Raw genomic sequence first — 21,702 nt, 5'->3', positions numbered from 1 at the left:
TATTTGAAACACCATTGAAAAAGCCGCAAGCACCTAATTTCATCCCTGCCCTGCCGCTTTTTGTGATGTTTTGGGGTCACTTCCAGGTTTGGCACGATGCACAAGCGCAGAGTTGCACACATATTGAAAACATATAAATGGGGTATGGGGTGTGCCTGTACTAATTCAGTTTTTTAAAAAATCAAAATAGTTCCAAACAAGGCCCAAAGTTAGTCCCATATAGACTACATTACAATGTGTGGGCTACAGTGGCCAGGCTATCCCTGTCCAGGAATGGCTGTTGCTGGCGAACCAGACAAAGCTAGTGAAAGGCACGCCTAGCCAAAGAGGACCCCTGGGCCTCTAAGTGACAAAGGTATAACCAGGAGCACCCCTAAGCAATACACTTGTTTCTTCTGAGGGCGTGCAACCCCATGCAGAACAGGTAGCTCACCTTCCTGGATATGGGAACCACTCACCCAAAGAATCTCCCCAGGATTCAGGCAGTTTATTGGTCCTCATACAGTCCACCACTATGCTCAGACACCTATCTAGAGAAGCAGAGCTGCTTGTCATCAGCATACTAGTTCCAAAGTGCCTAACGGCCACTCCCAACAGATGTTAAATAGCACTGGAGAGAGGGTAGTTCCCTGCCTCATAGTGTTAAGTGCCAAGGTGCTGAGGAGCACTCACCCTGAAGATATGGAAAGAACCACCACAATGCAGTGCCTATGATGCCCATCCCTCTGAGTCAGTCCAGAAGGATACAATGGTAAACAAATAGTACCAGAAGCCGCTGAAAGATGGAGCAATGGTCACAGCAATGGTCACTCATCAGGGCCACCAAGGCTGATTCAGTTCCAAAGTCGGGTTTGAACCCAGATTGTAGCAGATCTAGATAATCAGCCTCCTCCAAGAATACCTTCAGCTGCTTCACAACCACCCTCTTTGCCAAGACAGGGGTGTTGCTGACCTGCCTATAGTTATTACACTCCATTGGTGGGCTTTTATAGAAGAGGAGACACCACTTCCTACTGCTGCTTGCCTTTCGTGCTCAGTGCTGTTTATTGGAGACTGAATCTGGTACCTTCTGCTCTCACTGAGCTACAGCACCTTACCAACGGCATTTTAAAAATAAGCACTTGTAATAAAAGATGTACAGTATACATAAAATTGAAGGCAATTCTTCGATCTATTTAACATTTTTCAATCTAACCAATTGCTCTATTAGGGGCACAGTTCTGTACTTTTAGTACCATAGAGATTGATTGTTGTTTTCGGCTTGAAGCTATCTATGTTTTATATTTCAGCCTTAGGCTGCTTTTGAGAAATCCAACTTAAAAATTGTTGTTGTTGGTATTATTAATATGTGTCTCTGTGTATGTGTGTATACACCCACCCACACTGCAGTTCTGTGAATTTTAGCAGGGTTTTATCAACATTTTATTATGCACACCACTTAGAGAGCTCTTAGATTAAGTAATTTATAAATATTTATGTTTAATAAGTGGTTTGTTTGGTTTTATGTGATCTTATGAATTGCTTTGCCATTGGCCTTGGAAGGGGTACATGTTGGAAGCCAAGGCAAACATATTTCACATTGAATAAAATACCACCTGTAAAGTTGGGATCTAGCTGAAGGGCAAATCATCCCCCACCCATAGCAAAAGAAGAAAACAAGAAAACAATGGCAAGTAAATTTGAAATCCTCTTTTATTAGACATGAAGATTCCATTTTCTTCCCTAGTTCCACTGCAGGAATCACAAGCCATGGTGCCTCGAGATAGCAGAAGATGTCGTGTGATGATCATGAGCAAGCATCAGAGGTAAAACACTATTTTCCCTACTTTACAATTCAGGGAAAAACACACACACACATATGGTAGGTAAAGTACCCCCTTTCTTCTCCACGGCCTCCCAAAACAGACAAACAGAGACATTGACACCTCTTGCTGCACCATGTTCCCTGAGTAAATGTTGAAACAGCATTGATTTTAAAAAAAACAAACCCAAAAACAATAAAAGCAAATACACAACCCCACAAATAAAACAATGGATTTATTTTAAAATATGCAAACTGGCATTAGGAGGACCTGTTCCTGCAACCACAAATGAGATGCCCAAGTTCAGGTTCAGGTTTAGGATAACAGAATCATAGAGTTGGAAGGGACCCCAACGGTCATCTAGTCCAACCCACTGCAAAGCAGAAATCTCAACTCAAGCATCCCTGACAAATGGCCACCCAGCCTCTGCTTAAAACCCTCCAAGGAAGAAAAGTCAACTACCTCCCAAAGGAGCGTGCTCCACTGTTGAACATGTCTGTCAGAAAGTTCTGAGGAAGGCCTGGGAAAACGGTCCTCTTGTAGGGCACCCTCCATGGCCAGGGGGCCCTGGCAGATTGACCTGGCTACATTGGCAGCGTTCTGAGAAGCCCAGGGCAGTTAAGTCTAGCTATCCTTTCAGTTTCCCACAATACCCCAGGAACAGCCTTTGTGCATCTGTTGTCCTCCAGATGTTGCAGGTAGGAGTTGCAGTCCTAAACACCCAGAAGGTACAACACTGGTGAAAGCTGCCCCAGAATGACACCAGGGTAAATCAAAGGTGGGTAGCTGAGAACTTGCCACCTGGTTATGTTCGGAGTACCAGGTCAGAAAACGAAACAAGGAAAACAAAGGGAGTCCGCACAGCAGACGTTAGCAGCGTGCCCCAGACAAATGCCCAAAGGATGTCAGCTGCTGGAATTACACACGGAGACACCTTAGGAAAGGGGGCATGTTTTCAAGGAAGCTTAGTAAACTGTGATTGATAGCAGGTGAGAAAATGGAAGGTGCACTTCCGAAGCTTCAAGGCGAGGCAGCCATGAACAGCCATTCTAGCCAAACACCCACCAAGCTAATTGAGGAGGAGGGCTTCTCCTTTATTCCTTTTTTACCATCTTCAATATGGAGCACATATCTCCCTCTTCCCTGTGTATCTCCTTCCCAGGACTATCTTTTGCAGAGCTTAGTCAGTGCTGAATTGAAGGGAGTTTCCCATTGATGTGGAAGCTTCTCACGTGGAAGGCAATTTAGAGTTGTAAACAGGAGGGGGGAATTTAATTAAAGCGTCTCCATTTTCCTACCGCTGAAACAGGAGCAGCTGCAACATCAGGTGATTTTACCTCCTTGTCTTGAAGACACCAGCTTAATTCAGATATCTTTTTAAATACTGGTTTGGAACCCAAACTGTGGTTTGGAACCCAAAGATATGGCGGGCAATCTATGGTCTAGCTTGCTTGCTTTCACCATTCATGGAATAGAGTCATGACTGTGGTTTGCCTATATAGACCTGTCAGGGACTAGGCAGAGGAGGAATGGTGGAGACCCCTCTCCAGCCTAACCCTTCCAGGGAAGAAGAAGAAGTTCAGAATTACAACAGGGGTTTGAGGGAGATCACAACTCAGAGGCAGATGAGGGGGAAAGCGGGGAAATAATGGGAGAGAAGGAGGAGGAAGGGGGACAACAGCTGATGGACACAGTGTCTTTAGAAAGCATTCCAGACCCCTCTTCTCCCAGAACCCAGCGAGCCTTGAAAGTAGTTGAGCAAAGGGCCCTCAGTGCCACCCGTAGGGAAGAGTCACTTGGAAAAATGCAATTATTCCAAGAGACTGTGTTCCAAGCCTCTCTCTGTAAATACTGAATAAAAAGCAGGTGGTAAGGACTTTTCCTTGGATGACTTCTAAAAAAGGGTTAATGAAGTTTTCAACTCATAAAAAGAAAGTCCACAGCTCTTCAGTGCCAATGGCGGAGCGTGCCCCCCCCCCAATTTTTTTGAAGGGGCACAACCAGGTGCCCCCAGCCGCCAGATTCTTCGGGGTTTCCACCCCACCCTGGCAAAGGAAGCAGAGCCTTCCTACGCTCCCAAGGGCATGGAGCTAGAGTACAGAAACATAGAGACATAGGAAAACATAGAGATACAACGTACGGAAAGGTATAGAGTCCAGAAAAACAGCAGCGGAATATGACAAAGCTTTGGCAGGAGCTGACCTGACTCAGGGTACTTTGTTGATATTGCAGTTTGACTCAGGATTGGGTAAAACCACCGGCTCACCTTTTTAGTTGGTCCCAGCAGAGCACAGTTGCACACCTCTACTGTTTACACACATACACACAAGCAGCATTCAGAGAACATAGGATGCCTGCTTCATTCATGGTCAAGGCTATGTGTTCTCTTATTCCTGGAGGATCTATGTCATTAGCAGCAGCTCCCCAGGGTGCAAGGCAGAAATGCTTCCAGATCCTTTCAACTGGAAGCATCTAGGATCCAACATTCTGCCTGAAAAGTGTGTGCTCTAAACAGCTGCCCCTCTGTAAACAGTCAGTCCATCCACAAGTTCTCCACGTGGCCATGTGCACAGCTGTGCGTGCACACACGAAATACTGCTTGTTTGTGGATCAACCTGAAGGGAGCAGCTTAATCAAGGAAGCAGCAAGAAGGCACAGCAGCCTGACTCTGGACTGGGGATCCTGCAGCCCTCCAGATGTTGCTGGACTCCAACTCTCATCATCATTGGCCATTAGTCACTCTGGCTGGGGCTGATGGGAGCTGCCATTAACTCTTGCACCATTTGTTCCAGAATCGGCTCTACTATGAGGCAATGTATTTAGTTATTTAGACATTTTGGTACTGCCTAATCAACCGTGTTCTTTGGGCAGTTCCAGAAGCAGCCACCTCAGGCATCAGGTTTTGGGTGTCCAATGGTAGGGCCGGCCAAGCTGGATACTAAACTTGCTGTTGTGCCTTCTTTAAAATAGAGAGAGAGAAGTTGATATCAGGTTCGGGAATGGGTCCAGTGCTATCTGGATCACAACATGCGGAGAGGGTGTATTCTTTCCTCCTGCACCAGAGTACAAGCAACCCCCGCCCAGTCAAACACAATTCACAACTGCTGTTAAATCCAGAGAAAGAGAGAAGCTCCCATTGGGACCAACTGATTGAGGTTCACCAAAGAGCATGGCAGACCCTGTGCCCCATGATAATTAGTAAAAAGACACATTTTAATTGTCTGTATTTCAGCCACCAAAATGTCCCAACCTGAAGCCCATTCAGGGGCAAGAAGAACCTTCACAGCACTCTTGTGGATGCTTCGTTCCACCATGGTGCATTTTGGCTACTTTCATATGATGCAAAGGAAGCTTCAGTTAGCCAATACTCCAGAGGCATGGGGACAATATCCTTATGTAGTCCTGTTCTGAGAAACAGAGATGGTAAGCATTGGGAGCCTGCCAGACACAACTCCTATCACCCCTAAGCATTGGCCATGCTGCTTGCAGCAGGTGGGAGTTGGGAAGACCAATGTATGGAGAACCACAAATGTTCTCCATGCCTACTTTAAAAATGTGTATGACCCACTCATGTAAGACGTGCCCATAACTAACTCTGTCTTCAGGAACGCAGCCTGGATTTCAATGTCACCAGCACAGAACTCTTGGGTCTTCCTCCCTGCACCAGAGTCATATGCGCTACAACAGCCTTTCCCCCACCCAACACACTACCACTTCAATCACCGTTGGCCATTGGTCATGCTGGCTCAGGCTGATAGGAACTGGATTCCAAAATGTCCGGAGGACACCAGGTCGGGAGAGGCTGCAATAAAGAGGAATGCGAGAAGACCTCTCTGGCTGCATCATCTGGTATTCAGGGCTACAGTTAAGACACAAGGTTGGCTAGGAAAAGCTTGTTCTTTGCTGCCTTCAGTAGTCCACCTTATTGAGCACATTAAAAACACAGCACATTGGGGAGGAGGGGAGGGGGAAAGCAACATGTGCATTAAGTTCGCCCAACAAATCATGCACAGCGGTTTTAAAAGAAGCCCCCAACCATCCCAACTCAAAGGGGTGGGAGCTGATTCTCAAAGTGAAATGAATGCAACTGCCTCTTAGCTTGCCCTCTTTGCAGCAGTTACATGGATTGGGCCCAGAGTGGGAAAGTGAATAAGCAGTAGGTCCCTGGGAAGGTGAAATGCTCATTGTGGGAATCTTGCCCATACTGTGCAACACCCCCCCCAAAAAAAAACCTCCTAGAGCCACAGGTCTCAGTATGTAGGTGCTCTTTATTTTGGACCACCACCTAACTGCACTCAGGTGTCTGTGGTCAGTAGTGGGGATGGAGCAGAGCCATCAGGTGTCCTGAGTCTTAAACTATGAAGGGGTGCAGCTTGGGGAGCAAGGGCAGAGCAAGTGCCTGACTGGTGAGGTGGGAGGAGCAGAGTGAAGAGCAAAAGCTCTCAGGCGCACGGGAAGTAGTTGCCTCTTCTTCTTCATCTCTGGCAGTCACTCGTAGCTGAGTAAGACTGTCTTCCATAAACACGGTCTTAACAATGAGTCCGTAAGTGACTGTGGAGGCCAATTCTGGATCTACACAGTGGGGACATTGGTTCCCAGGCAGGAGCTGATCATGGTGTGGATTTGCCAGGCGTGCCTTCCTCTTTGCACATTTCTCCCTTGCGTTCTGAGTTTGAGTGTCTTCAAAGCCCATGACAACTTTGGTAAAGGCTGTTGTCCAACTGGAGCACTCGCAGGCAAGTGTTTTCCAATTTTTAGTGTTTATACTACATTTTTTTAGATCTGCCTTGAGAAAGTCTTTAAACCTCTTTTGTTGACCACCAGCATTCCGCTTTCGATTTTTATGTTTGGAATAGAGTAGTTGCTTTGGAAGAAATCCACACAACATGACCAGTCCAACGAAGTTGATGTTGAAGAATCATTGCTTCAACACTGGTGATCTTTGCTTCTTCCAGCACGCTGGTATTAGTTCGCCTGTCTTCCCAAGTGACGAGTAAAATTTTTCGGAGACACTGTTGATGGAATCTTTCGAGGAGTTGGAGATGGAGTTTATGTGGTCTATGTTTCACGAGCATACAGTAAGGTTGCTAGTACAATATCTTTGTAAACAAGCATTTTGGTTTCCCTGCGACTGTCATGGTCCTCAAACACTCTGCACATCAATTGGGAGAAAGCCGCACTCGCAGAGCTCAGGCGATGCTGGATTTCGGCATCAATGTTAGCCCTTGTGGGAAGGTAACTGCCCAGGTAGGAGAAGTGATTGACATTTTCCAACGTTACACCATTGAGTTGGATTTGTGGCACTGCAGAGGGGTTGTTTTGTACTTGTTGCTGCAGCACTTTGGTTTTTTGAATGTTGGGTGATAGGCCAAGCTTTTCGTAAGCTTCTGCAAAGACATTTAGGATGCTTTGGAGGTCATCCTCTTAACACACTACGTTGTCATCAGCATACCAAAGCTCTATGATGGAAGTTGTGGTAACCTTACTCTTTGCTCTTCTGCCCTTCTCATCTTGATTTTTTTTCTTTCACCCATGTGAAGACCCTATAAAGGAGGCTAAAACCCTGAAATCGCAGGTCAAGCCCTGACACCAGGGGAGATCCAGAAGGCAGGCCTATGATTTGCTTCCCAATCCAAATCACACACACACACACGGAGAGAGAGAGAGAGAGAGAGAGAGAGAGAGAGAGAGAGAGAGAGACAGAGACAGAGACAGAGACAGAGACAGAGACAGAGGAATCTAGAGGCACGAAAGAGCCCTCAAAGCAACTGCAGCAAAGTCTACCTCTCATGAGTACAAAGCATAGAAGGGCAACATCATTACTGGAGCTCCCAAATATCTTCAGCTGGTGCAGTTACACTGCTTTTGACTCACCTAAAGTTCTTCTGACATAGGTGTTCACTAGTCCAGTAATTCAAGCACTGCCCCTCTATGCCGGTTCCTATTTTGTAGGACCAGCAGACAAGGTTTAGTCTGCCTCAATAACCACCAATGCTTCCCAGGCTGTTGCTATTCCTAAGGGGGGAGCCAAACAAATGCGGGCAAATTCAGGCGGCAAATTAAAATTTCATTCATGCCCTTGCGCAACAAACCTGCTGTCCGCTCCTAACCCCCTGCCCTAACTTTTGCAATAAGGAAATTGAAAGGGAAATGCACTGAAAAGAAGTGCAGCCCAAGCCTATCGGAAAAAGTCACTCTCATTTTTGTGCAGATTTTCTGTAAACAGATCAGATTGAGTGCTGAATGAACAGGTCACCTGGCTGGAAGTGACGCTGGTGTCTCAAGAGAAACTGGATTTCTGCCCTTGTGGAGAAACCATGCAGTTCAAAGCAAACTGTTCCAACTTCAACCTGCTAAACATTATTTTGGGGAAGAGGGTGCATCTTACAATATATTGGTGCTAGTGAAAGCAGTCCTGCTGAAATTCATGGACATGACAAACTCACGTTCATTAATTTCCATTGGACTACTCTGAGTAGAACCCACTTGGATACCACCCTGGACTGATGGCAGTGGGAACACAAGAAGCTGCCTTATACAGAGCCGGACAATTGGTCCATATAGCTCAGTATTGGTGACACTGACTGGCAGTGGCCCTCTGGGTTTTTGGACAGGAGTCTCTCCCAGCTCTACCTGGCAATGGCCGGGGTTGCATACCTTCTGCATGCCTTTGGTCACAGCCCTCCCCTTTCTGATTTACAACTCCCAAGACAATTACCCTACTCACAAACAACAGAGGTGTTTTTTTTTTACCTAAAATATTTCTGGGCAAGGACTTTGGCATTAAAACTGGCAAATGGCTGGCTGAAGTCCCAAAAGCAGCCTGCGGCAAGAGAGCAAAGGACCTCTGAACTCCCGGGTTGCTACAAACGCTGAGATTATTCTCCCATCCTTCTACATTTAGGTCATTTTAGACTGGAGGAACTTACTTCAAAATATGGTAAGCCAGCCCTGCTGAGGGGGTCCTTAGATCCCTTCCCCAGAGTCCTGCCTGGATGGCCATAGCTGTCAACCGTCCCTTTTTTTGTGGGAAATTCCCTTATTCCAGCGCCGTTTCCCGCTGCTATTCTGGATTGTTAGATATCCCGTAGAGGCTGCTGGTCCCTTATTTTCAAATCTGAAAGTTGACAGCTATGCTGGATGGCACCAATGCACACCCTTGTGCAAAGTACTAAGAGATAAGGAGCTGTCTTGTGTGAAGTCAAAGCATTGCTCCATCCAAGTCCAGTGTGGCCAGCAAAATCCTCCACGGTCTCAGGCAGAGATTCTCCCCAGCCCTGCCACAGACTGAAGCAGCAACCTTTGTCTCTATATGCAAAAGCACATGCTCTACAGCTGGGCTGTGGCCTCTCCCAAACAGGTGTGCAGTAACTCACAGCACGTGTGCAAACATTGCACATAGCAGAAGAACTGAAGCACTCGTCAATCGTTTGGACTGACACTTCCGATAGGCGCTAGTGAGATGAGGCTGGGCTCCCTTTTCCCCAGCAAGGGTCCTGCCATTCAGTTCTATGGCTAAGTAGAGAGACAGAATCATAGCATGAATGGGATCACCTGGCTCACACCCAAACAGGACTTCATCTCAGGCAAGGCTCCACCCTGGTGACGCAAGGAATTAAATGGAACCTGTGGTGGCCTTGAGCCTTCTGGACTGCCTTGGGCAGCTGGCACCAGGCCCCCTTGTCCCCATGCATATAAATTGAACAACCCACAAGTGCCATGCACCTGCTCCTCTGGAACAGGGATGCATTCATGGGGTCTTATTTGCACATGCACCCTAGTGCCATCCTGACAGTACACTGTGCCATTGTCAGTGGTGGGTTTGAGGAAGCCAAGCAACCAACATGCCCCTCTATCTTTGTTCGTGGAAATCACTTAAGAGCAATTTGAAGCGCAAGCGAGCGCACACACACACACACACACCCCTTTCTGAAAATGCAGGAGGTGGAAAGGCCGCCTAGCAAAACTTAAGGAACAGGTGGGATTCACACTGAGACACAACTGCTGAGCAAACAGATGAAGGAACTGACCAAAGGAGAATTTTTGCCTCTGACCCTTTTAAAGCTCCCCCACCCCTGTAGGAGAAGCGGAATGAAGACGTCTGTGTTCATACATGAGACACAGAATGAGATGCTGTTGGCCAGACTACTGTACAAAAAAAAAGGGGGGGGGAGAGAATGAAAAGCCAACCAGCTTGCACTGTAGGCAGAATTGCAAGCTTGCCGTTAACCCTTTCCTGTTTCTTTAAAAACAAAAATGGAACTTGCAATAAATTGCAAAATAATAATAATAATATGAAAACCCGCACATACAAATAAACATCCATTTGTGAAAGTAAAACCAAACCAAACACACCACCCATATCCCTGGAATAAGTTGAGTCACTGTGCCCTTCCTGCCCACTCCGCAAACTAGGGACAGTGCAGTCGAGAAAGACAATCTCTCCTCATAAAAAGTTATAATCACAACCATGGCAAGGGAGAAGGATCAAAGGTGGACCCCAGAGAAAGGAAGCACAATGGCACCACCTAGAGGCGTAATGAAGCAGTGCAGCCCTTGTGGGTCCTATGGGGAAACACAGAAAAGGGGCAAAGGGAGATCAGGGCCTCGTCCACACTATAGATTTAAAACAGTACCGTTCCACTTTTATCTGTCATGGCTTCCCCTCCCAAGAATCCTGGGAGATGTAGTTTGCTAAGGGTCCCGAAAGTTGTTAGGAGGCCCACCCCATCACAGAGCAAAACACCTCAGCACCTTAAACAAACTTTAGTTCCTAGAATTATTTGTGGAGGGTGGGAATCATGGCTCTTCAAAATGGTGTGGTATTGTTTTAAATGTAGAGCGGTGGATGGGGCCTAGGGAACGGGAGGGCAGAGCCTTTGAAACTGACACACTGACCTAGCATGCTCAACCCAGAGGAACAGGAAACAGCATGGCCACTGTTCCAACCAAGTAGAAAATAAAGCCATAGTGCTTCTATGCTTTGGTATGCATCAACCTGCTCCCCCCCCCGCCCCCAGCTGTCCCCCTGCAAACCATATGGCAAGCATCCCTCACGATGGGAGTTATAGTCCGAAACTCCTGGAGGGCACCAGGTTGGGGGAGGCTGCCATTGGCCATCGTCTTCTACAGAAACAGGTCAAATCATAAACGAAACCAAAAAAAACAACTCGCTGTGCCTCCCCCCTCCCCCCGCCGCCATTTTGTTAAATCTCTAACCATCACTGGCTTTTCCTTTCCTATGCAAACTCCAGCCCCACCACCCTACCCTAGACAGAGGGGCAGAAGTCACGGAGAAGATCAGGGGCTGTTTCACAGCTTCATTTGTCCTGACTGGATTCTCTTAAAGATGTCCTCGTTCAACGGGAGGTAGCGGCACTGCCGGGGCTCAAGGAAATAAAGCTTGTCCTTCACCACATTGGGATCATATCCCTCCTTACGCAGGTCCATTTTCTGGAACTTGAAGGTACCTGAGTAGAGGAAGGGAGGCAGGAAGAAGAAGAAGAAGAAAAATAAAAAGCATTAAGGGATGTTGTCCTTGTGTTTTCTCCTCAGCTCTTCATTGTAAAGGGAAAGCGAAAAGTACGGTAATTAAATGTATGCCTAGGGGCGCAGGAAGGAAACTGCCTTTTACTGAACCAGCTCATGTATTGTCCACACTGATTCGCAGTGGCTTTCTGGGGCTTCTGGCAGGGATGCAAATGTTCTGCCACTGAGCCAGGAGCAGTACACTTGCTGCCATGCTATATGTTCACCAGTTACAGAGCATTTTGGAGGTTCCAAGGGTCAAGGTGGTTAGATTGGTCTCAACTAGGGCCAGGGCCTTTTCAGCACTGGCCCCGACTTGGTGGAATGCTCTGCCACAAGAGACCAGGGCCCTGCGGGACTTGACATCTTTCCGCAGGGTCTGCAAGACAGAGCTGTTCTGCCTGGCCTTTGGTTTGGACTCAGTCTGACCCTTATGTCTTCCCTCCCCTTATGGTTTTGATCTATGGGCTACTTTTAAAATGAGGCTGCATTTTTAAATTGCATTTTAACCTGTATTTTAAATTGGTTCCCCCCCCCCCCCTATTATGTTTTTACTGTAATTTTACTGGTGTTAGCTGCTCTGAGCCTGGCTCTGGCTGGGGAGGGTGGGGTATAAATAAAATTTATTATTATTATTATTATTATTATTATTATTATTATCTGACATCAGGACCAGCCCTACTGAAACAGCTACCTCTAGCAGCAGGTGATGGGTGTAGGTGTGTGGAGAGCAGGTGTGAAGTTTTGGAGGACATTCCGTAACCCTCCAGACTGGTGCTGGGGGGGGGGGAATGTGTGTTATTCTGCAGAATGTCACTGATGCAATACAGTGGTACCTTGGATTACAGACGATCCGATTACAGATTCTACTAACCCAGAAATAGTACCTTGGGTTAAGAACTTTACCTCAGGATGAGAGCGGAAATCACGTGACGGCAGTGGGAGGCCCCATTAGCTAAAGTGGTACCTCAGGTTAAGAACAGTTTCAGGTTAAGAACAGACCTCCAGAATGAATTAAATTCTTAACCTGATGTACCACTGTACAAGTGTATTAGTGGTGGATTTATACCAGACTGTCCACATATCCTTTCGCTTTATTAGTTGTTCTGTGATGCAATAGAGAAAAACTGATTTTGAGGATGGATAAGATATTGTTAGAATGGGAAGCCAAAGACGAAATGGTTAAATCTGCCATGATCCATTCGGCTGAGGATATGGGGTGTAATATAGAATCAGAACTATAGGGAAAGTTGTGGAAATCTGGGCTGAAATCCACAGTGTGTTACACTTTGAGGGAAATGTTTATGAAAATGATACCAAGTAAGTTGGCAAAGATGTATAAATTTGCACCAAACATCTGCTGGAAATGTAAAGAAGCAGAATGTTCATTTTATCACATGTGGTGGGTTTGTAAAGTGGCTAAAGACTTTTGGGAGATGATCTATAATGAGATAAAAAAGATATTTAAGATAACTCTCCCCAAAAGACCAGAGGCCTTTTTATTAGGGGTAATGGGAACAGTTATCCCCCCCAAAACAGGTAAATCTATTTCTTTATGCAACAACGGCCGCGTGAATACAGTGGTGCCTCGCAAGACGAAAAGAATCCGTTCCGCGATTCTCTTCGTCTAGCGGTTTTTTCGTCTAGCGAAGCAAGCCCATTGACAGCTTAGCGGATTAGCGCTACAGCTGTCAAGCGGCTTCCAGCGATCAGCTGTTAAGCGGCTTATCAGCGGAACAGCTGATAAGCGGCTTAGCGGCTTAAGAAAAGGGCGAAAAAAGTGGGGGGAACCGCGGGGGGATGCAAGATTTTTTTCATCTTGCGAAGCAACCCCATAGGGGAATTCGTTTTACGAAGCGCCTCCAAAACGGAAAACCCTTTCGTCTAGCGGGTTTTTCGTCTTGCGAGGCGTTCGTCTTGCGGGGCACCACTGTATTATATACACAAATATGTTGTGAAGAAGCAGTATCTTACCAAAGAAGAATGGCAGTTGAAATGGACAGAATATGTTGAATTGGCTAGTTTGACTTGTAAAATTAGCCATAAAAAAGAGACTGACTTTAACGAGGATTGGAACATGTTTATAGATTATTTTAAAACACAGTGTAAACAAGACGCAAATAGGATTTGACTGAGAACATCAGTGGAAAGGATGGTGGAGGTTTTCTTTTCAGAAGCAAAGGCATGGAGAAACTATATAATATGCAGCACATGGAGGAAGCTATGGGTTGGGGAAGGGGTCTTGTGGTCGGATCCTTCTTGCAGGTTTCCCACAGGCATTTGGGTGGCCACTGTGAGAACAGGATGCTGGACTGCATGGACCTTTGTTCTGACCCAGCAGAATCTTCTTATGTTCTTAAAGTAAAGATAAAGGGGGCCCTGATCATTAGGTCCAGTCGTGGCCGACTCTGGGGTTGCGGTGCTCATCTCGCTTTACTGGCCGAGGGAGCCGGCGTACAGCTTCCAGGTCATGTGGCCAGCATGACAAAGCCGCTTCTGGCAAACCAGAGCAGCGCACGGAAATGCCGTTTGCCTTCCCGCCGGAGCGGTACCTATTTATCTACTTGCACACTGACGTGCTTTTGAACTGCTAGGTTCAATTTTCTTCCTTCAAACCATGACCCAGGTTCAGCTGACACAAGCCATATTGTGGCTTATTTGTTAGAAATTGTATTAAATAAATGCATTTGTGCTGAACTACATTCCAGAAAAGTATTAACAGCTCACATGTGGAGCAGACAAGAGTCTCCTTTTCTGTAGGTGCAATTTGTTTACAGACTGATTTTACACTGATGTGGCTTCTGAAAAACATTCCAAGAAAAACTCCATGTTTCACAATCGGATTAAAGCTTCTTCTGTATCTCTGTCAAGGAGACTCACTTGTCTTGTGCACTTCCGAAAGCAGACGCAGGAAAACAGGTCGGGAATAAGCAGGCAGCGCCTTCTTCATTTCCTCTGCAAAGCTCTCCAAGTCACAGGAATGGTCTGGATCCACAACTGCTGCCATCCCAGCCTTCCCTTCAGTTCCTAGAACACAAAAAACACACTCTGAGGTTTCTAGAGCTATTCTCATAGAGTTGTTAATAATAATAATAATAATAATAATAATAATAATAATAATAATAATAATAATAATTTATACCCTGCATATCTGGCTGGGCTTCCCCAGCCACTCTGGGCAGCTTCCAACAGAATATTAAAATACAATAGTCTATTAAACATTAAAAGCTTCCCTAAAGAGGGCTGCCTTCAGATGTCTTCTAAAAGTCTGGCAGTTGTTCTCTTTGGCATCTAGTGGAAGGGCATTCCACAGGGCGGGTGCCACCACCGAAAAGGCCCTCTGCCTGGTTCAATGTAGCTTTGCTTCTCGCAGTGAGGGAACAGTTCCCAGAGCACCCTGGGAAGAGGGATCAATGGTAACAGCACTCTAGAAATTCCCCACAGAGGGGAATAGGGGTTGCCTAACATCATTCAGGAGTTCCCAGGATGCTTTTTTGCAGCTATGGGGTTGGGGTGGGGTCTAGTCAGGGCTTTTGCCCTGGGTGAAGCTTCCAGAGGGGCACCACTGGGCCTCCAAGCCTGTGTGTGTGTGTGTGTGTGTGTGTGTGTGTGTGTGTGTGTGTGTTTACAAATGCACATTTGGGGATGCCAAGCTGAGTCTTTGACCTGGGTGAAATAAATGTATGGTGTGGGTGTGTCCATAGTGACTATCAGGACCTTTTTAGGCTAGGGACCATAAGGGCTGAACTATAGCACCACCAGCGAAAAGGCTCCATCTCTCAAAGCTGCCCATTGTGTTGCAAATGGTGATGGGATGTAGAGCAGAAGCCGATCTATAAGCCAGAGCAAATGGAGAAGAGGTGATCCCTGAGGTAGTCTGCTCATAGGCTAGGAAGGGCTTTAAAGGTTTGCACCAGCACCTCCAAATAAACCAAATAAATTTAAAAGCAGGGACCAAAGACCTCTACTTGAGCAACGACCGCACCGCCATTCCCCCTTTTCCTAAGCCATGTTGTTCCATCATGCCAAAATATCACAGAATGAAATCTTCTAGTTGACAAGTGACTGCAGGATTTTGATTCATCCACAAATTATTTTACCACTTGCCAGGGGTAGGTTGAATACATTCCCATGAAATTCATGAGGTTGAAGACATTCCCTGAAATATATTGGGCCCAGAACATTTAGAAGAGGGATGGAACTCTTTTGGCTCTCCAGATGTTGTTAAACTACAAATCCTTGACTATTGGCCATGCTGGTCAGAGATGATGAGAGCCCAACAGCACCTGGGAGGGCTGTGTGTTCCTTGTCCCTGGCTTGGAGCTGTAGAGATTATATACAAAACACCACGTTGAATAACTGGGTCTGGAAACAAACATGACTGTGATCCTCACAGCCCCAAGACCAGTATGTGGAGTTTTTACTTGGTGCTATTTTAAACAGTTTGGAGTCAGAAACTCTTGCTGAGCTACCTCAAACAGTCCAGTGAACTACCAGTATATATAGTAATCAACTTTCTCCCCTGCAGGAAAAGAGAAGGGCAACATTGGAGGAGAACCCAGAAACGCTTGCCACCCATTACCTGGAACTTCCACCCCGTAGACCACGACATCTGTCATGTTCAGGATGCGACTGAGCATCCCCTCCACCTCCGTCGTGGAGACGTTCTCGCCCTTCCAGCGGAAAGTGTCTCCTGTGCGGTCTCGGAAGAACATGTAGCCCAACTCGTCCATGATCAGAACATCACCTAAAGGGAGCCATTGCGGGGTGGGGTTTGGGAGAGAGAGAAAGAACTCACAGTAAGATGAAAGTGTGGTCCTTCGCCACCTACACCTTTATCACTACAGCACCCAGCAGTTATTATTTGGTTGTAAGTCGCTTTGCAACTAGCAAGGAGGAGGAGGAGGAGGAGGAGGAGGAGGAGGAGGAGGAGGAAGAAGAAGAAGAAGAAGAAGTTGTTGTTGTTTATATCCTGGCTTTCCCCCAGTCCAGGACTCAAGGCACACTTAAACAGATAAAATAGATCAAGCTAAAAACATAGAAAAGAGAATAGTTAAAATGTAAGTAGACCCTAATGGGAATAAAATTGTATTAAAAAGATGCCTTAGAAACACAGACAATAGCAATAAAAACGACATCGCACCAGCCCTTTCCTCAAAAGCTGTCAGTTCCCAAAGGGCTGTTGGAATAGGAAGGTCTTCACTTGCTGGCAGAAGCACAGCAAGGAGGGAGCCCGTCTGGCTTCTCTAGGGAGGGAGTTCCAGAGCCTGGGAGCAGTCACCCCTGAGAAGGCCCTCTCCCATGTCCCCACCAGGCATGCCTGTGAGGGTGGAAGGACCGAGAGATGGGCCTCTCTTGAAGATCTAAGGAAGCAGGAAGGTTCGTATGAGTGAATACAGTCTTTCAGATCGCTTGGGTCTAACCTGTGTAGGACTTTATAGGTCATAACCAGTACTTTGAATGGTGCCTGGAAACATACTGGTAGCCAATGCAACTGTTGGAACAAGAAACTCACTTCCAGGTAATTTTTAAAAACACTCTTTCTATTTCCAATATTCAGAGGTGAGTGTTGTTGCTTATATAACCTAAATAACACCATTCATAAGGTATCAACAGGTTCTCGGGAACATTGAGGTGTGCAGAATAAGAAAATTGGGGGGGGGGAATGAACGGATGACGCTTCCACCCCAAAAAACAGTCCAATGAGAACTGAGTGTTTTTCATGGCGCATCAGTGGTGGAAACAAACAAAACCAGGACAGAGGGACAATGGATTGGAGTAGGAGCTCTTCACACTGCAATGTTTTGTTGCAGGGCCCCTCACAAAATCCAAAATCTGATCCTCCATTCTTGTCCATGGAAGGCAAAAAGAAGAGTTGGCCCATGATGGCCAAACTGGGGCACTCATCCCCAACTTGGTGTTCACCAGATACCGTATGTTTCCGTGTATAAAACGCCCCCATATATAAGACAACCCCTGTTTTTTTTAAACCCAAATTAAGAAACCAGTATTTTAAACATCAAACAGAACAACTTTGAGCTTTTTTGGGGAGATTGCCCAAAGTTGAACACGGAAAAATACAGTATTTCTTGGGCATACATTTTATTTCTTTAATAATTTTGAAAAGAAATAAAATGTATAGAAAGCACCAAGTTAGGAAGGCTTAATGGAGTCCCCAATGGCCAACTGAACGGGAAAGTCAATGGATTCCAATGGCAACTTGGTGAAGACTATGTCCCAATATTCTGATTCAGTATAAGGCAGCTTCCAATGCTATTGGGGGAAATTGAAATAGAAATAATTGAAATACTTTAGTGTCACCTGTACAACTTGTATACAGTGAGATTACACGAGCACCCCCTACTCAGCTCTCTTAGTCTTAATTCCCCTCGTTTACTAAGGCACACCCACATGCAGCAGCCTAACAGCCCATGGATAGAAGCTGTTCTTTACCCTGTTGGTGCGACTAATCATGTTTCTATATCTTCTGCCTGAGGGCAGGAGATCAAGAAAGTGCTGGCCAGGGTGTGAATCATCCCTGAGAATTGTCCTCACTCTCCTGAGGCAATGTTCTTCCGCTGTTTCATCCAGTGGATTCACGGGATAGCCCATAATATCTTGTGCTGTATTCCCCACCCTCTGTAGGCACTTCCTATCAGTTGATGTCAAACCAGCATGCCACACCGTGATGCAGTATGAAAGGACACTTTCTATTGTTGACCAGTAGAATGAGATCATCAAATGTTGATTGACATCGTTGTTCCGCAATACTCTGAGGAGATGGAGTCTCTGTTGGGCTTTCTTAACCACCAGGGTTGTATTGATTTTCCAAGTAAGGTCTTCACTGAGATAAACTCCTAGGAATTTAAAGCAAGAGACTCTCTCCACACAGCCCTCCCCGATGTACAGTTCTCCTCTCTTCCTCCCAAAGTCCAACACCATCTCCTTTGTCTTGCTGATGTTAAGGTGCAAGTTGTTCCCTAAGCACCATGTAGAAAAGAATGTGGCTTGGTGGCAGATCATCTGCTTTGCATGCAGAAGGTCCCAGATTCAATTGGCACCTCCAGGCAGGGCTGCAAGAGACCCTTGCCTGAATCACTGGGAAGTCACTGCCAGTAAGTGCAGGCAGATTGTTTGGTATTAGGCAGGCAAATGGTCTTGCTACCTGGAAGAAGGCAGCTTTGCACAGAGGCAGCAGGATACATATAGGAGAAGGAGGGCCTCACCTGTGAGATAGGCACAGTCGCCTTTGGTGAAGACATCACGGGCAACCTTCTTATTGTTGGCCTCATTGTTCAAGTAGCCATCAAAGCGCTGCAAAGGATCGCTCTGGACAATGCGCCCAACCAGCTGGCCTGGCTCTCCTGTGGGCAGAGAAGGACACCTTACATGGCCACCCCATAATAGCAATGCAAAAGGAGGCAGAAGAGGCATTTGGCAGAGCAGCAATGTCATGGGAAAGGGCACATGTGTTCCCTGAGTTAAAAGGAGAATTGCTCTCCACCTGGACCTACAGACCAGGAGCCTCCTGACACTTGGCCTTCATTTTGCTCCACAGTATCTTCCAGCTGCACTCCAAAGCATTGGATCAAGATGACAGGGACAAATGATTAAGCTGCAAGTGTAGGCAAAATAAGCTCTCATATCCCACATTTCCTCCATTCTGGATCCCATAGATCCCAGGCAGTCATACATCCATGCACTGCCCAGATCCCTACTGGTAGTGAGCTCATGAAAAAATAGACTTTCCTTCCATTTATAATAAGGACAACTAAGTGTCTTGTTTCACCTTAAAGATTAACAGAAGTTTTCATGCATGAAGGATTAACATCACTTGGCAAAACTCTCTGAGCACAATATCCCCATCTCATATTTTCCCTGAACAACTTCTGTCTTCACACAGCTCAGAAAATCCCACTTTTAATTTTTAACTTGATGAACTGCAATTTCCCCAGGTACAGATGACCCATTGCTCTGCTGTTCAGTGGATTTTGGGGCTGGCTATGACATGCCAGGGGTCAGCAAACTTACCGCGCCTCGGGCCGGTGTCTCCAGCGCCAATTGCGTGGAGGGCGGGGGAGCGCGTGCCCATACGTGTGCGCGCACGCTATTTCCAGCGCACTTCCAGGTTGGAGGAGCACCGGAAATAGCTTGTGTGGATGTGCTGGGCCTCCTCCAACCCGGATGTGCACCAGAAATAAAGCTTGCGCATGCGCACCAGCTATTTCCGGTGCTCCTCCGACCTGGAAGTGGGCAGCTGCACAGTGCAGTGCTGGTAAGAGCAGGCGGTGGCAGTGGGAGGCGGGGGTCACCGTGGGCCAGATGAACGAGCCCCTCGGGCCCCTTAGTTTGGGGACCCCTGACTTATGCAGATTACTCTAGCCATTTCCTTCTCTATGGTCTGCTTCCTCTCTCTAGGAATCAACTCTTATCAGTTACAGATAGGTAGCCGTGTTGGTCTGCCATAGTCAAAACAAAAAAATTCCTTCCAGTAGCACCTTAAAGACCAACTAAGTTAGTTCTTGGTATGAGCTTTCGTGTGCATGCACACTTCTTCAGATACCAAAAACGAAAGCTCATACCAAGAACTAACTTAGTTGGTCTTTAAGGTGCTACTGGAAGGAATTTTTTTGTTTCAACTCTTATCAGTTTAACCTCTCCCTTTACAAGTTAGTATAGTGCTGCTTTAATATCCATTTATTTTCTCTCCCCCCACCCCTAAATTGCATTAGGGAGGCAATCATAACTGGAAATGCAGCAAAAATAAAAGACCATGGCATAGCTCAGTGAGTAAAGCATGAGACTCTTAATCTCAGGGTTAAGATTGGGCAAAAAGATTACTGCATGGTGGGGGGTTGGACTAGATGACCCTTGTTCTCCCTTCCAACTCTACAATTCTATGATTCTATGAAAGGGGAAGAGGTTGTATTTGATCCTTTCCCTCATACTTTGGTACAAATTAAAATGATTACATCACCACATTGGGAGCTGGGAAGAGAGGGACAACCTATCTGGCTACAGAACATTATTTCGATTAGAGCTACAAAGATCTGTACTGGGCATGTGTGTTCATACACAAACACAAACACACAGTCATCAGAAGTGCTGGAAACATCTTTCTTTAAAAGGATTTCCAAGCTTTGAATTAGATCAGTTGATGAGTAGATGACTCAACTAACAGCAAAATCCTCTGTATGTTCACTCAGAATTAAGACATAAAATCATGACGGATTAAAACAGCCTTAAAGCTGTTAAAGTTTCAGCTGCATAAGGATAAAAGTACTTTGCTGATAATCAGTCATTGTTCCCCAGAAAGAATCTAGTGCCTAGATTGTAGGATCTTCATTTATAAAGTTTATCAGTGCCTGGCTAACCACAAGGCACTCAAGAGCTAATGTGGCAGGGGAAAAACAGGTTTCCCTCTTCCTGTGTGGTGCTAGAGTGCCCTCTAGTGTAAAAGTGGACAAAGGTAAAGGTAAAGGGACCCCTGACCATTAGGTCCAGTCATGGCCGACTCTGGGGTTGCGGCGCTCATCTTGCTTTATTGGCCAAGGGAGTCGGTGTACAGCTTCTGGGTCATGTGGCCTGCATGACTAAGCCGCTTCTAGCGAACCAAAGCAGCGCACGGAAATGCCATTTACCTTCCCACCAGAGCGGTACCTATTTATCTACTTGCACTTTGACGTGCTTTCGAACTGCTAGGTTAGCAGGAGCAGGGACCGAGCAACGGGAGCTCACCCCGTCGCGGGGATTTGAACCGCCAACCTTCTGATCGGCAAGTCCTAGGCTCTGTGGTTTCACCCACAGCGACAAACTTCAGACTAAATTGTATGTCTATATACAGTGATACCTCTGGTTGCGAACGGATCCGTTCCGGAGGCCCGTTCGCAACATGAAGAGAGCACAACCAGAAGCGCTGTATCTGCGCATGCGCGTGATGTCATTTTGTGCGTCTGCGCATGTGCAAGTGGCGAAACCCGGAAGTAACCCTTTCCGGTACTTCCAGGTCGCTGCAGAATGTAACCTGAAGGAACGTAACATGAAGCAAACGTAACATGAGGTATGACTGTATTGTATTTTCCTGTGTATAACACGCCCCTGTGTATAAGATGCTCCCTATTTTGGGGGACACAAATTTAAGAAAATGGGGGGATTGCCCAAAATTGTTGAGCTTTTTGTGGGGGGGGGGGAATTGCACGAATTACAAACACTGACAATCACTCGCGTCACCGAAGCCAACAGGCACCTGCCCTCTCACAAACAGCAGGCAGCAATTGCACGCCCGCTTGCCGAAGCGGCAGCCAATCTTAAACAATCCTTGTCGCAGCAACTGATCTCCCACCCAATTTCCGCAGCAGCCAATCCAAAGCAG

At 46.4% G+C, this 21,702-nt stretch overlaps 1 protein-coding gene across 1 annotated transcript in view; it reads right to left on the bottom strand.

The window, feature by feature from the left end:
• Nucleotides 1-8,257: 8,257 nt before the first annotated feature.
• SLC27A4 (solute carrier family 27 member 4) overlaps nucleotides 8,258-21,702 on the bottom strand; it is a 33,665-nt gene continuing 20,220 nt past the window's right edge. The window contains exons 11-14 of the mRNA XM_081896443.1: nucleotides 18,557-18,694; nucleotides 15,913-16,077; nucleotides 14,211-14,357; nucleotides 8,258-11,272 (exon numbers count right to left, since the gene is read on the bottom strand). Coding sequence (XP_081752569.1) covers nucleotides 11,115-11,272; nucleotides 14,211-14,357; nucleotides 15,913-16,077; nucleotides 18,557-18,694 — 608 coding nt within the window. The 3' untranslated portion in view covers nucleotides 8,258-11,114. The remainder of the gene's footprint in view (nucleotides 11,273-14,210; nucleotides 14,358-15,912; nucleotides 16,078-18,556; nucleotides 18,695-21,702) is intronic.

The sequence above is a fragment of the Podarcis melisellensis genome (genome assembly GCF_964234715.1).
Source record: "Podarcis melisellensis genome assembly, chromosome: Z".
Taxonomy (NCBI): domain Eukaryota; kingdom Metazoa; phylum Chordata; class Lepidosauria; order Squamata; family Lacertidae; genus Podarcis; species Podarcis melisellensis.
Note: the sequence above shows the minus strand (reverse complement) of the source record. Positions and strands in the feature narration are given on the sequence as shown.